Here is a 17,327-nt window from a genome sequence, read left to right as displayed (position 1 = left end):
TAATCATTCTTGCAAAAAATCACATCAAAATTTAATCTCTAATGTATTTTTGGAGAAATACATATTTAATGTTAGTTTTTTTGTAAGATTATCTAACATTAAATATGTATTTCTCAAAAAATACATTAGATATTGAATTTTGAAGCTATTTTTATCAAGCATGATTAGAAAAATAAGATATTATTATCCTTAAAATTTGGTAATTTTTTGTTAAGTATATAATTTTTTTGTAATTTTTTTATTAACAACCAATAATACTTTTAAAAAATTACAAAAAAATACATACTCAGCAAAAAATTACCAAATTTTAAGAATAATAATATCTCATTTTTCTAATCATGCTTACAAAAAATTGCATCAAAATTCAATCTCTAAGATAATTATTAAAAATATATACTTACTGTTGGATATTTTTATTGTATTTTTAAATTATTTAAAAATATTTTTATCGATAGTAAAATTCAAATACATTTTTGTTAGCGTTTGAATAATTCAATGGCATTTTTTGTAGTTAACCCTATGTCGTATATATTCACTAATCAACTTTATTTGCACCAAAAGATACATACAAAAAATGTAGATGATAACACTGTTTTCTTATACAGTTCTCTCTTCATCCGCCTTCATATAAAGTGAACACACTTTTTCAAATCCAACAATCTGCCTCCACGTTTCCATTAACCTTATGAGCGAGGTGCATGAATTTGAGAAAATGCATTTCTTGATAAGTTGCTAGTAATTGAGAGAAACAGCACTGGAAATTATGATTTATCACACGAATAAAATAAATATTTTTATGTTATTGTCTATATTAGTCATTTAGTATATAATTGAATGATTATGTAAAAGAAAAAAAATTAATATCAATGCATTAAAATTAGATACAAAATTAATTTGGTCTTTCAAAAAATAAGCATACCTATCACATTAAATTTTTATTGGTCTAAGAGAGTACATTTCTATAATAACTCCTGAGATTTATGGAATTATCTAATTTAATTTTTGAGGTTTTAATTTCACTATATAGTAGTTCTTTAGATTGAGCTCCGGGTACTAAAGTAGTTTTTAAGCTCATTTTCGATAATGACTCAGTTATTTCAGTGCTGATATGGTTATCATGTGTCACACTGTCACCTTTCAACCACTCCTCTTCTTCTTCCCCTCTTTCTCTACCGCATTCTTTCTCTTTCAGCAGTCACTTTTGTCATTTCTCTCCCCTCTCCTCTCATTCTCAACTCTCTCCATCATTTTCTTCCTTTCTTTCGACCTACTTTAATTTTCTCAACCCTCCGCCACCTCCCTTATACCCTCTCATTCCTCGCCTCACGCTCTATCCTACAAAATTGCATAATTTTGCCGCCACTTTCCACCGATCCCATCTCACTCGAATTGAAGCAGAACGAATACTGTATATTTGAGACGGTCTTTTCATCTGGCACAGAAAGAATGCATATGACAAAAGAATCTAAAACTATTGTAAGTGATGATGGAATGGATGCTACTTTACTTTTAGTTGCTTAGCAGTGTTAGAAAATAACATTAATTTATGGGGTTTACACTTCAGCAGCATTGAGTGAACATGCAAAGAGTTTTTTCTAGAAAGCTTTTGTTGCCCCCCTAATATGAATCCTAACATCAAAGAATTTGAAGTTAGTGTTACTAATCAGAAAAATCAAATTGTACAAAATAATGAATTGAAAGACATAGAAAGTGTGGAGAGCTTTTTGGAGAAGGATGCAGTTGACTATTAACTCTCCTTTAGTAAAGGATGTAGTCTCGGGTGTCCATGAGCTTTAAGCCTTAGTTTGGATTACAGATGAGTCAGGTAATGACATGATTGGAAAATCCGTCAAAGGAGATGCTATTGTTGGTTGACATTGGTTGGGATGACAAAGCTAAAGGAGGCGGCAGAGGCCTCGACGATAGAGTTGGCAAAGTCAAAGAAGGACTCGACGGAAATGCGTTCATGGCAGCAGGCAAGGGGGTTAGCAGAGTGGATGTTAGCATCACAGGTGATGCAAAAGACTACTAAAAAAGGGCCACAGAAAGAGAAGAGTGCAGTGGAGAGGGAGAGAAAGAAGAGGAGAGACCAGTCTAGCCCAGCGTGACACATGATAGTCACGTCAGCACTAAAATAACTTAGTCATCACTAGAAATGAGTTCAGAGACCATTTTGGTGCCTTGAGCTCAATCTGAAGAATTACTATACAGTGAAATTGAAATCTCAAGATCGAATTAAATAATTCAATAAATTACAAGGACTATTATAGGAATTTATTCCATTTAAGGACATAAAATTAATCGTATTATATTTAGAAAAAGAATTTCGCTAGGGAGACAATGAAAAATCTTAACAATGTGTACAATCGATTTTGAATTTGTCCTAATACAAGAAAAAAAAGAAACTCAAACAGTTATTTCAAAAAATTAACCATCTCAATCCTAATTTACCAAAGGAATTTACCTAAATACCCTCTTCTTCCCCCAAAACCGTCTGCTACCTCACCCTCATCAATCATCACACCTCTCCGGCGTTAGAAGCTCCTTTACCGGCCATCAAACAACCATCCACGTAGTTATTAAAATAATCATCCGACTATCTAATGAAATGATCATCCAGCATTTGTTAATTGTATATATTTAAACTGAAGCAAACAAAATAACCATCTAATTAAGAATTAAAATGACCATCTACATGTGTAGTGAATTGAACATCCAACATTTAAATTCGTCCGTTAATGTATATACCTTGAAGATGTAAGGGGAGCGAAATCCAAGAAAGCCAAGTTGGCCGAAAACCTTCGCAACACCATGAAACAAAGCACCCGCCTTCTTGATATCTTCAATCCGATGCACCACATCCACCGGAGGCAACCCACCGAACTCCAAATCACCATACACGTGGCAGCATTCCCACCCGCTGTATGTCGCGGATGAAGATGCTAGGACGGTGAAATTCGCCGGCTACCGGGGGCTGCACAACCGCCGTGTTGGTGGGCTGCGCGAAGGACGCAACGTGCGCGAAGAAGTGTCTTCGTCAGACGTTCTCAGACAGCTGGGCGCATTGGGTTGCATTTTGGGCGGCAGACGGTGGTGATCTTCGCGGCGTCAGTGCAGAAAGAGTAAAAAAGACTGCCGAAGAAAAAAAAACTACAACACGTTCTTCGTAAAATAAAAGAATACGTAACTTTCCCATAACTAAATCCATATTTTTTTAAATTTAAAATTAAAAACTATTAAAAATTAATTAAATTAATTATTAATTGATTATAATTTTAATTTTATTCCTATTATACACATTATATACTAAATTCATTATCTCCCTGTACCTTCTCTTAGAAAAATATAACCAAATTAAAGGTAGATACGTTTACGTTATGTGAGCCTTTGCTTTTTGTTCTAGGGGAGAAAAACTGAAACTGAGAGCGACTTGACTAGCTTGGGCTTGGAAGGAATAAGTGTGGGCCCCTAGGCCCAGGCCCGTAAAAGGTGTAGACACGTGGCATTGTGCGTTGGATGATGCCAGTGAAAATGGGGTTAAGGGTGGGCCATGATTGATGTCATTTTGTGTGGGACACACATTCTTAGCTGTTAACCGTTAGGATCTCATGCATCTACGGGACCCACCTTTTTACACGTATTTTCTCCATCTCACTTCCTCCTCGTATTCACAAAGCCGTCCTCCCTAGTAGTAATAATATGAATTCAATTTATAATAAGGCTAAATTCCCTATACACATATTCCTTAATTATCATAATTTTTTCAGTTGAATTAAATTCGCTAAATTCTAATACTACACTGCTTTTATGTTTCACACATATACACACAAAAAATTTATAACAACCACCTGGATAGTGATCACTAATTAAATATAATAAGTAGATAATAAGAATATAAGATAATATCATGTTCAACACAGGTACACATACACTTGTATTTTGTTATATTTTATTTAATTTATTATATATATATGTTCCATGTCTTTATAAGATTTGTCACTAATTAGGAATAAGATACTCCATAACAACCTTACATATGCAGATCAACTATAGTGCTCAATGCAGTCTGACATTTTTTATATTATAATTTGCCAACATCAGGTACAGCACAATTATTTGCCAAACATTATAAAAGGATACAATTTACCCAAAAAAACTAGAAAAGGATAAGGAACATGATGGCAGCCAACACTCAATTTAATAGGAATATGCTGGTATACGGTTTCAGAAATATTTGGTAACAAAAAAAAATCAATTAAAAACAGCTATAATTTACCTTATTTAGTATTTATTAATTATTGTGATAATTAATGAATGTTAAATAAGACAAATTCTGACTGTTTTTTTGTCTACCTAATATTACGGTCCATTTTTCATCAATAATATATGTCCTTATAATTTGAGTCTGAAATTGCACCCGCAAAAAATTAAAAGGAAAAAAAAAAGAAGTTTAAAATTAAATATAGAATATAAGGCTACCTATGTTAGGTTATTCATAAAAAAAGTAAGGAATCAATTGAATAACTTTAATTTTAAAGAATAAACTTTCATACTAATTAATAAAATTAGTGGGAACCTTCTTTGATATATATGTGTTTAAATAATATTACTAACAACATCAATTGAACATTGGATTATATATATCCACCTAATAATTAATTAAATAAGAGAAAATTTAATTTCGTGTGTGATGCAACCAATTTATTGAGGCATAGCCTTGTGTGTGGTTCTGGTTATAGCCGTTGGAATTGAGAGATCTCTATGTATTGCTATGAATATGTGTGAAGGTGTGTGCAGTGAAAGAGAACACACAATAATATTCAGTTTCTCATTCATAAGACTGTCTTTATTTGTAGAGACATAGAGACACAGAAATAAAGATAATATATTCAAGACATTGAATTAGTATATTTTGTGTTCATTATAATAGAAAAGATAGAAAGACATTAACAAAAGACAACTTATTTTTATTTTTTCTTTTAAAATTTTTGTTAATTTTTTATAATTATATTTTTTATTATTATATTTTTTATTTCAAATTTTTTGAATAAAAAAATAAAAATAAATTAAATTTTTATAATTCGTTTTAATTTATCATCAAATAAAATATAAAAATACAAAATTTTATATTTCTGTCTTATATATTTTATTTTTAGTATCTTATCTTATTTTATTCTCAGAAATAAACCAACTTATTAATAGTATTCAGATGTCTTTCTCTTTAGCTCTACTCATATATTGGCCTGGCCTATACATTTGTCATACAATTGAAAGGTATTAAAAAACTAGAAGGGTCAAATTTTATATTACTATATAGATTAGGGTAACAATTGACCCCATAATGAGTATAAATTTTATTCTTTTAAATTTCATCTTTTTCTTTATAAATAATCGAACTAAATAAACACATTTTTTATTGGTCCATGCTAACTGCAGAAATAAATTCACAAATTGATTTTTAGTCTTTTAGAATATTATTAGATAAATTAATTTTCAGTAAAACAGAATAAATTAATCCTGTATCTTTCATAAAATTTAAACCATTAAACCCATTTTAGAAAAATGAATGTCTAATTTGTCACTCTTTGAAGAATTTTAGAAATTAATTTATCTTGTTATTGTTAACAATTAATTTATGTAATATTCTAAAAGATCAGAGGTAAATTCGTTAATTTTGTTTTATTAAAAGATAAAATAATCCCCCCCCCCTCTCAAATATAAATAATTAAAAACCCATTTAAAATATCAGTCAGTAGATATGCATCCAATGCAACCAAACATACCTTAAAGAATCATTTAATTTATGAGTTTTGTATTGAAGTAGTTGGACCTTTTTATAACTTTGGTACCTATGATTATGACATGTATGTAGCGGATTAGTAAGCGATGAGAGATAATGAATGCATTCAACAATATAAATATGTTTTTTTTTATGTCAAAATTAAAGTATAATTATTTATATTATTTTTTATTAATTTAAATTTTTTAGAAAATGATTTTATGATATTATAAAATTTTATATCTAGAATTTAATCTTTGATAAATTTTTAAAAAATATAACATAAGACAGATAAAAAAAAAAGAAACATCTATACAAAAAATCAAATAAATCTTGCTTAAAAGAATATGCTAAAGATATAATTATTTATATTATTTTTTATCTCATTAATTTTATTTTTTTAAAATAATTTCACGACAATTTTTTAATTAATTAATTGTGCATCGTAAGTAAATATACCAAAGCTATGAGATTATATTGAAGGCTTTACACTCATTATATAATATAATGTTTTCATTATTGTTTTAAATTTCTAGTTACTGTAATTGAAAGCTGAATTAGTTTAACCCGTTTATTGACCCACCAATCAAATTTAATTTCATACTCAAATATTTGGTTTCCTTTTTTTTTTTTTTTTTTAATATGAGCTAGTTAGGCCAAAGCTGTAAAAGACACATATCCAGTGAATTAATACAGTTAATAGATCAAGGCGTGTAGGACTCTCTAATTAGGGGAGTTCTGAAAGAATTTATTTATCATGTTCATTAAATAAAACTACCACATGTTACAAATGCGATAATGTTTTTTTTTTGGACAAAATAAGAAAATGAGCATGAATTAATGTTCTCATCATGCTATGTCATTACAGCTTCAAAACGCAATGCATCGATTACATGAAATGGGAAATGAATGATTTGATGACAAATTCAAATGAATAAACTCAAACCATAAATTAAAAGTCACATATACATACATGCAAAACAAATTTATTTCCTTTATATATATAACCGATTTCCCAACAGGTATTGAAACCAATTGGTTCTAATAATCGGATTAACCATTTCTCTCTACAACCCTATAAGTGAGAACATAATATAGGAAGAATTTTAAGAGGACCGAAAACACCGGTGTTCTAGTTGTTTTAATCGTTGATCTGAATTATAAAAAATATATAATATATATTAATTAAAATCAACGGTTAAAACAAGCGAAACACCGGTGTTCCGGTACACTTGAAATTTTTTCCATAATATATGTCTTTGTGTTTCCTTTTTAACTTTACTTGATTTTCTGTTGAAGATGGTTTGCATCTGGTCCTACACTGATTTCAGTACATGTCACATTCAATTTTGTCTTCATTTGCACAAATTCAATGTTCTTGCTTGACTGTACAAGCATTTATTCAAAATGAGATATGATACTTTTACCGTTGTTCTTTTGTATTCATTTTTTTTTTAATTTTTCGATAAATGAAATATGAGATTTATATGGTGTGAATTTTACTCTCTTTTTTTATTATCCGTGTGAGTTATTTTTCTCTTTTTATTAGTCCATAATTATATATTATTTAACAAATATTTTATTTTTTATACAGACAAATTTTATCTTATTGGTTCTGAATTTTATTCTAATATGTTTGGCTTTTTTGTTCTATTCGTAAATAAAGATATCATCTATGAGACTTTCGTAAAAGAGGATAATCACGGAATATAATTGAATTGTTTAATTCACTATAAAAAAATCGCTGAGTACCATAGAATTTTCTGTCGAATTTAGCATCGTGTGTTATTGTCGGATTTATAGACAGAAATTGAAACTATTTTTTCGTGTCAAACATTTACCGTCAAATTCGATATTCCAACAATAAAACCACTGGTAATATATAATTTGAGGGAAAATGGAAAACTTAGTGCGGGTTCGTTACTGTTGGAGTTACCGTCGGATCTATCCGACGTTAACTCAATTTAGTGTGACGCAACGTTTTGGTCATCCACAAAATATTACCGTTGGAATAAATCCGATGGTAATAATTCCTAAAATTCAAAGCGCGAACCCTCTCCACCTTCATTTTGAATCCCCCCTCTCTCTCTACCCTCTCTTCTCCCACACTCTCTCTAACCCTCTCCTTACCGCTCCGTCAGCCCCGCCGCCGTCGACAGCCCCTCTGCAGCCTACTTTCGCCGCCTCCTCTCCCCTCACCCTCTGCAGCCCACTCTCTCTCTAACCCTCTCCCTCGACATCCTCTCCGATAGCCCCTCTCTCTCGCCTCACCATCCACCTCTGCCACCCACCACCAACAGTGCTGGCCCTCCAACATTTTCCCATCGTCACTGTCATCGCTGCTACCATTGTTATTGCCATTGCTGATGCCGCCATTACTGCCGCTGCCTCCTTCTCTATTCTCTTCTCTACTCCTACATTTCAGGTTTTTCTTTATTTTAATATTAATTTCAATCTTTGTTTTAGTTATCCTTAGTATTATTGTAGGTTTTAGTTGTTAATTGGTGTTATGTTTGAGTTCGATTTCATTTTTAGTTTTAGAGGATTTAAGTTGTTAAGATAGGTTAGATCTAAAGTATTAGGTTTTAAGTTGTTGAAAAGTGTTTGAAATTATGAATGAATTGATCGATTAAGATAGTTTGTTTGGATATTCTGCTAGAAATGTTGCGAATTACTACAACTAGTATTGTTGATCGAAAAAAATTTTCGATAGAAGTAAGTTGAATCGAAAAGAGTTAAGTGTGATTTTTCGAGAGGATACACGTGTAAGTATAAAGTTGGAGGTAATCGGTAGTGTTGATTTGGATTTCGATTGTTTTGTTGATTGAGTGAGCCAAATCGAGTAGAAGACTCGATTCGAAGAATTGAGTAAGGTCTTCGAAAGAGCCAGTCGAGTAATAAGGGTTGGAATATCTATAATCATGCGACGGGAACGGTTACCAAGAGAGACTGCACTTCAAATTTGAAATATTGTATTAAATTTTAATTAATTGTAAATTAATCGTCAGTTATGTAAGATTAGCCTATAAATACTAGGAAACATTAGTGAATAAAGGTTGAAATCTTTTAAGAAGAAACACTCTAGCACTCTCACATCCCAGCAAATTCCCGAATTTGCAATCGAGTTACATTTTCTGTAGGGTTCCTCCATCTTCTTCTTTCTTTCAATTTATTCTTCTGTAAACTTAACATTTCAATTAATTATATTTACCAAGTGTTTTTTATTTTTATTGTTCAATTTATCCTTCTGCGTTTAAATTTTTTATGTTAAAGTCCATTGATCCAATCGAAGGCATTTTATTGTCTTCCTTTAATTTCATTGCAAACCTTTCTATTTATTATTTATTTAGTTTTCAAAATTTTAATTTCCAAGTCCTATTTACTAGTTTACCGATTTGCTTTATTTTTATTTTTAAATTTGGTCTAATCGAAGATGCTTTGATGCACTTCTAGAAAACTGGTACTCACACAGAAGAGTAGGTTTCGCTCCCAGATCACTAGATATTGAACCACCATCGATTTGCTAAAAATCGACAAAACAAGTATATTGTTAATGTTGACTTCTTGTCAATTAGAGTTGAAAGAATGATTGATTGTGCTATTTGATATATTTGATGCTTTTGAATGCCAAGTCTTTGATAATATGCCTCTTGTAATAATTGAATTTTTGGTGTGTATGTAGTGATATAATGCCACATTTGTTTATTCATGAACTTACTTTCAATCACTATATATCACACTTTAAAACTTTACTTTTGCACAAATTCATCATAAACTATTGTTGTCTTTTGTATGTGTATTAATATTTTTAGATTTGGTGAATTTAATTGAGTTTTGACTGATGTTGTGGATTGAGGTTGGTTGGATTTATGAAAACCGTAAAAGTGGATATATGTCCAATTTTAGGAAAAGTTATATCAAAATTTTTTTAAAATAATATAAATGTTGAAGGATTTATGTTGTATATGCTGATTAGTGTTAGTTGGTATTCTCTTTGCAGACATGATGACAGGTAGCAGAGGTATCACGAGTCAGTCTCGTGGTCGTGGTAGGGGAGGGTTTCCACCGGTACCCCCAGTGACTTTTCAGCTATCACCCTCTATTTCGACTACCCTGTTGACCCCTGTGATGTCACAGGTGGGTCCACCAGACCAGCAGTTCAACATGGTCATGAACCCCAACTACATGTCTCCTTCTGCTACGCCCCTTTCAACTCCGATCCAGCTACAGAGACTGCGGTACCAGAATCCTCTAATGCGTCCCAATAAGATGTCCCTCAAACACTGCCCGTCACATAATTGAGGATTCAGCCTGATGGCATGACGGCGTGAGTACTATTTTAATATCTTTTATTCGTAATTTATTTTGAATTTGTTAAGTTTTATGAGTTCTTATGTGTTTGCTAATCTTAAATTTTTTTTATTGATAAGTGTACATACACAAACAACAATGTATATACATAGGAGATCTCCAATGTGATTAAGTCCATGTACGACAACTCATGGCCGAGTTACACGAAGATCTCTGTTGAGACCAGAGCACGATGGTTTTAGAAGTGGGCGGTAAGAACCCAATGTTGTTGAATTAACTGTTACTTGATTTATTTTATTACTTGATTTCAATATATATAATCTAAGTCGTTGGAGCTTGAGGCGACATTGGCGAAAACCTTCAAGTATACCCATATGTTGAAGGCCAACAAGTAGAGATTTGTTGATGAGTGGTATGCGGCTCATTATATGAGTTTTCAATTAATTCTAAGTTTGAAATATATTCGGTTTAAAGTCAATTAACTGTCATCCTAATCACAATGTGTGTTACAAAGGAGGACTACATGCAGATATTGGAGGCCGCAACCCAACAATCTCAGCCTAGTGGGACGACCCCAACTCTGATGCCCCAGTCGCCAATCCTGATAGGGTTTGGCACAAAAATAAAAATAAAAAATATTTTCACAAACTAATCAATCATATTATTTTTTATGTTGATTACTTGGACATGAAATTCATTGTAATATATAAGAGAAAGTAAGGGTGGCAAAGCGGGTCAATCTGCTCTGTCTCTCCCCACCACAAAACAAAACGGACTGGCCCATCCTGCCAAAGTGATATAGGCTGAACTTGCTATCCCGTCCCATCAAAGGACGGACTGGCTGGTTGGCCCACCTTCTCTCTATTTTTTTTAGATAGTCTATATTTATAACACAAAATATACACCAAAAGTAATAACTAAAAAAAGATTCAACAATCAACACAGTTCTGCATTCAAAATCAAAATAGTAGATCAGAGGACAAACAAACTTAAAAACAGCAAACAATTAAAAACAAATAAGCAACCATAATAAAAAAAATTAGGGACAATAAGCACCTATAATGGAATTAAAAGCTCCACAACAAAACTAGTATAGCACCAACGAACTGATTTGGTAAAATTTTAAAAATAAAAGAAAAAACATCAATTGTACGAATCTGAAAATTAAAACTGCCAGAGTGAGGGGTTGGCTGGTTGGGTGAGCGCCACCGCGGCTAGCCCGTGATTAACGGCTAAGCTGAGACACCGAGAAGTTGTTGGTATGTGTTGACCGTGGAGGAGAGAGTTAACTGCTTTGATTCTCAACAGAGGAGGAGGTTGGCCATTGAACGCCCGGGGCGGAGGAGGCTCGCTGCCTATGGTACTTGCTAGACTACTGTTGGTGCTTGATGTTATTATTGGTGCTTGGTTGAAGTCCCGCGATAATGAATACGCTGACTCTAGAAGCTTTGAACATGATAAAAATGTTGGTGCTTGGAGCTTTGATGATAAAGTTGATGAAGAGAGAATAAGAATAAAGGGGACAAGTGACATGATTGTGAATGTTTGATGGGGTGAAAGAAAAGAGAAAAAGGTGATTTAATTTTAGGGTTTGATATAATATTAAAATCTCTGTCCGTTCTATCTTTACCCAAATTTATAAGTTCAGCGGTATAGATTAGGCGAATTTTTTTATTTTAACGAATTTAAAATTTTAGTATAATCTATTATCTTTTGCAAATTTGACGGATCGACCTGACGGATTCGGTCCGTGTTACCACCGCTAAAAGAAAGTGATACAAGGCAACCATAGAATAATGGGTTAAGTAAAAGATGGAAGTGATACAAGACCACCATAGAATAATGGGTTAAGTAAAAGATGGATATAAGTCACAGTCATATAGAATGTTGTGGAATTTTCAACATTTTTTGTAGTGCATGTCCTATGATTGATTGGGTAAAAATGTTTGAATTTATGTGTTTGACAACGAAACATATGTAATGTCTTATCAGACGCGCACATGTATATAGAAAGAGAAAGGGAAGAGTCCTACTGTTATGTACAAGGCAGATTTGTTAAATTGAACGCATGCAAAGGTAAATGCAGATAACTTAGTTAAATGTTTTTTTCTTTTTTGTCCATGTCAAAGCACGCGCGTGCACGTGTTTACAAATATTAGAGACTTCTTCTTATTGACTCTGTCCCCGCAATCTAATATTATTCTTAGGAGTAAATAAAATATGCAATTCAAATATTAATTACCAGAACCAATAATGGTCATTCTTCCTCCAAGATCTGCTCATATATATAGAATCAAGAAAAACAAGATCAACCATGTAGCGTACCTATTGCTCTCATCCTACCATTATTTTTAATCCAACTTGACACAAAACATCTATAATAAGAATTAATTACATTATCTTTTACCAACTTATTAGATATTATATAAGATCTTATATCGTTATACTTTATAGTTATGTAAATATAATACCGGCTTATTTTTAAATTATCGTAAAATTATTTATTCTAAAAATTTAAATTATTTGATAAAAACACAAAAATACTTATATATCTAACACAATCTAATTCTAGAATTTAGATTTTGACTCATACAAATTTTACTTTCAAATCATAAATAATTATATATCTAATACTAAGATCATATAAGATGTATAGAAATATATAAAAATGGTTATGTACACACAAAGAATCAATTATCAAATTAATCGTATATAAATATATATATTATTTAACTAATTTTTAATATAAATTTTATATTTTAAAATATATTTTAAAAAAAATATAGGTAGATAATGAGAATACTAAATAATATGAACAATGGATATGTTGGATGTTCAATTCAATAGGTATGCAGATGATTATGTCCATTATTTTTAATTGGATGGTTATTTATTTTGATTCGATTTACTCTGCACAGTTAACAATGATTGGATGTTAAATTTACTAGGTATACAATATTAAGATTTAGGAAGTAATTTGGAGGTGGAGTATTTTTTTACTTTATTAGGTCAATTTTAGAATATATTGTTCACATTGTTAATAAAAATCATTGTCTACCTAGCAAAACCAGATATTTTATACCGGATCTGATTTGGTAGCTGATAGTAATATTATATAATGTAAGAAGAAAAACTACAATTAACCCTTAGAATAATGATAATGATAATTTAGGTGATTGCAACCATAACAATAGCAAAGTATCAAAAGGACCAAAATAGTATAAATTCACAAGATTATTACTGACATCACAAAATATTCATACATGATTTACTTAAAATCAATTCAGACAAGCAACAACACCAAAAGACAGAATAAATCACAACAGAATGGCTTCTCTTGTACCCTCAGAATTCACTTTCCATAGCTACTTGATCTGAACCTGGTAATTCCAGAGGCTAGAAAGGTCCTGTGGGGCAACAACAGAAGTGATTCCATTGTTGTTGTTGTTGTTGTTGGCATCAACAAGAGAAGTTTGATGATGGGCCATTTCCCTCTCTGCAGGCTTGAAACCACTCCTGAGGTTTGAAGAATTGTTTTGAAGCAAGGTTCTGAGAATTGAATGGTCCTGAGTGGTGTAGCAACTTGGTGGTTGAGCATGTTGCATTGGCATCCCTTGAGAAGTGTAGAATGAATCAGCACCAAAAGGGGTGTTGCTAAATGGATCAAAGATCCCAACTTGGTTGTGAATGATTGGATTGGAGAAGCAGGGCACGTAAGGTGCTGTAGTAGCAGTGTTGGAAGGTGATGATGAGGAATCTGCCAATGGTGGCAAGAAAACAGAAGAGTCCAACCTCATTATCCCGGTAAGATGGATTTTCTTGGCGGCTGAAGACTTCTGAAACACCCTGCAAATCACCCACTCGTTCTGCACAAGCTAGAACTAGTTAATGATGATGGATGTATGAGTTTGAAAACAGAGGAGAAGAAAAGGAGGTACCTTTGCAGATTTGGGGAGGTTGTGGGGATTGAATTTACCATGAAGCCTGAACTCATGCATGACCCAATCAGATTTCTCACCTTTGGGAGCCCTACCTTTGTAGAAGACAAGGGTCTTCTTCATGCCAACAAGTGATTTGCCTCTGTATATCTCCTTGTCTTTTCCAGTGGCCTTCCAATACCCTGCTTCTGTTGCTCTGTTTGTCCTCAATCCTGTTGGGTACTTTCTGTCCCTTACACAGAAAAAGTACCATTCTTTTTCACCCATTTTCGCCTTCCCTAAACAATATAATCTTTATATATATATATTTCAACAAAACCAAATAAGAAACTGAATTAGTTTAGTGTGAACTCACATGGCAAATCCCAAGGCTCAGACCTATTCAAGTCCACCTCAGCAATGGCTCTGGCTGAAAAGTTAGTGTCAATGACCTTGTTGTAAAGGTAATGACTTATAAGCTCTTCATCAGTTGGGTGAAACCTGAATCCTGGTGGCAAATCCATCTCAACCTCTGAACAAATGTTTTCCATTTGATATGTAAGAACCCCCAAAATGAAAAGGGTCACCCTTGGTTTTCAATATAAGAATTTTCTAGGAATTGCTGATGAGAATCGAAGGAGAAGAGATCGAGTATGCAGAAAGTGGGAAAGAAAAGGTGATGAGAATCATGGAAGTGATCGAGAGAGATTTGTAAAAAAAGCTGAGAGAAAAAGAATCCCCCTAAATACCACTCTCTCTGTGTTTGTGTTTGTATTTCAAAGAAAGAAAGAAACGTGGAATGTAAGGCAACCCAGTTGGTCGTTTATTGCCCACTTTCTTCAACTTTATATCTATTATCTTTTCATAATTTTACACACAACGTTTTTAGGACTTTTTTTTTTAATAATTATTGTAGGGTAAACTTTGATATTCATTTTATTTTATCATAATAACTTCTAAATGTGAAGTGTATATATAAAAACGAATTATTTTATGAGAAATTTTGGGACCAACTATTTTTAACTATTATTTGACTAGTATAATAATTAAATATAAGTACAAATTATATTGATTCATGTGTATAAATTTTGATAAATATAAATATAAATTATATATTTTTGTGTGTAAAACTTTTATAAATATTGGTATAAATTATTATTAGCCAAATATTGATTAAAAATGATAATATTTGCTGGTCATATAACATTGTTTTTATTTTATCGTTCTTTTCTTAATTTAACGAGAAACTAGAATTTTAACCGTAATTACATTACGGGAATATAAATCTTTTTAAACTATGTCGATTTTGTCCTGACATTATAGATTATAGCATAAAAGAATTATATAATCAAACTACTTTTACAAAAAAATCGTAGGAGACAAAAATCCCCATCGGCTAAGAAGATCAGGATCTCCGTAGATAAAAAATCAAATAATAAAATTTTTAGTTATTATTTTCATGTGAAAGAGTTTGATTTATTACTAATAATTAATTTTAATATTCGTTATCTAAAATTTAAAACGATTTAACTTGTATACTTTTGACTAGGTGTTAAGTCTGTTGCACAGATAGAAATAATTAATTTTTATACTTGTTATTTAAAAATAATATTTTTTCTCTTTATGTATATAAAAATATAATTAGATATTAGCATGAAAAAAAAATTATATTAATAGTTATAAAATTAATTCAAAATTAATTTTTTTTAAAATAATTGAATTTTGATTTTAACTTTTATCATAACATTAGTATTCTCTCTAAATTATATTTAATAAATATTTAAAAGAAGAAAAATAAAAATATAGATTACAAAGATAAACAGTAAAAATTTAAAATTAAATAAAAAAACTAAAAAAAAATATATAGAATAATAATAATATTTTTTATTTGAATTATATTATTTTGTTAATTTTATTTTTTTTAGAACAAAAAGATAGAAAAAATAGAGAATAAGAGAAAAGAGAGAGAAAGATAAATATGAAGACTGAGAGAGGGAGTTTGTTAATTTTAAAAGAAAAAAATTTATTTTAATTATAATAAAAAACATCTGATGACACATTTTAATTTGACAAATTACTAATATAAAATATAAATTATAAATTATATATAGAGTGGGAACTGGGAAGAGTAGAGAGAAATAGAAAAAAGGAGAGAGATAAATGATAGAATTTAAGAAGGGAGTTTATTAATTTTGGAAAGAAATATTTTTTCTCAATTTGAATAAGAGAATGTCATGTGACACATTTTGGTTATTAAATTAGATAATAATATATAAATATATCAGAATTATATATAGAGTGAGAATGACAGAGAGAAATAGAAAAAAGAAGAGAGATAGATGAGAGAATTTAAGAAGATAATTTATTAATTTTAGAGGAAAATATTTTTTCTCAAATTTAATAAGAGTGTCATGTGACACCTTTTGTTATTAAATTAAATAACAATATATAATATAATATAATATATAATATAGCTATATTTTAATTTTAATTTTAATATTTTAATTTCAGTATAATTAAAAAATATCATGTTGCACATTTTGATTGTCAAATTTATAATTATTCATTGATAATGATATATAAAAGAGGTAGAGTTGTTGAAGGAATGAGAGGAATAGATAAAAGGAGAACTCTTTAATTTTGGAGGAAAATATTTGATTTCAATTGTAATAAGGGAATGACATGTGGCACATTTTGGTTGTAAAATTAGTAGGGATGAGAAGAGAACTCTTTAATTTTGGAGGGAAAAATTTAATTTCAATTGCAATGAGAGAATGAGACATGTGACACATTTTGGTTATAAAATTAGTAAGGATGAGGGAAGAACTCTTTAATTTTGAAGGGAAAGATTTGATTTTAGTTGTAATGAGAGAGTAACATGTAACACATTTTGGTTGTAAAATTAGTAGGAAGGAGAATAGAATTCTTTAATTTTAGAGGAAAAATTTTAATTTTAATTGTAATGAAAAAGTGTCATGTGGTATATTTTAGTTGTAAAATTATATATATATATATATATATATATATAGATAACATTTAATTTTAATAACCTTAATAATGTGTAAATAGTTAATCCATTACAAAATGAGATACAAATATATCCTTTAATTTCTTTAATTTTGTGACTGTTTCTATATGTCATTGTTATTCAATTTTACCCTTATAAGATGTTATGACTCAACACACCAGTAGTCACCACCATATCATGCATACGATTATGATAATCCAATGTGGATTACTTTGTAAACTCACTATTTAATTATTAATAATGAAAAAACATTAATAATTTCGTACACACTATATTATTACAGAGGCTCTTA

At 30.7% G+C, this 17,327-nt stretch overlaps 1 protein-coding gene across 1 annotated transcript; it reads right to left on the bottom strand.

Moving 5' to 3' along the window:
- Positions 1-13,289: 13,289 nt before the first annotated feature.
- Positions 13,290-14,828, bottom strand: LOC112736183 (NAC domain-containing protein 100). The gene is made up of 3 exons (XM_025785528.3): positions 14,384-14,828; positions 14,029-14,306; positions 13,290-13,956 (listed from the first exon to the last, which is right to left on the bottom strand). The coding sequence occupies exons 1-3, from the start codon at positions 14,556-14,558 to the stop codon at positions 13,456-13,458; spliced, it is 954 nt and encodes a 317-aa protein (XP_025641313.1). The 5' UTR covers positions 14,559-14,828; the 3' UTR covers positions 13,290-13,455.
- Between the last annotated feature and the right edge of the window lie 2,499 nt (positions 14,829-17,327).

Source organism: Arachis hypogaea, chromosome 13, assembly GCF_003086295.3.
Source record: "Arachis hypogaea cultivar Tifrunner chromosome 13, arahy.Tifrunner.gnm2.J5K5, whole genome shotgun sequence".
Lineage (NCBI taxonomy): Eukaryota > Viridiplantae > Streptophyta > Magnoliopsida > Fabales > Fabaceae > Arachis > Arachis hypogaea.
This window is presented reverse-complemented; position numbering and strand designations above follow the sequence as displayed.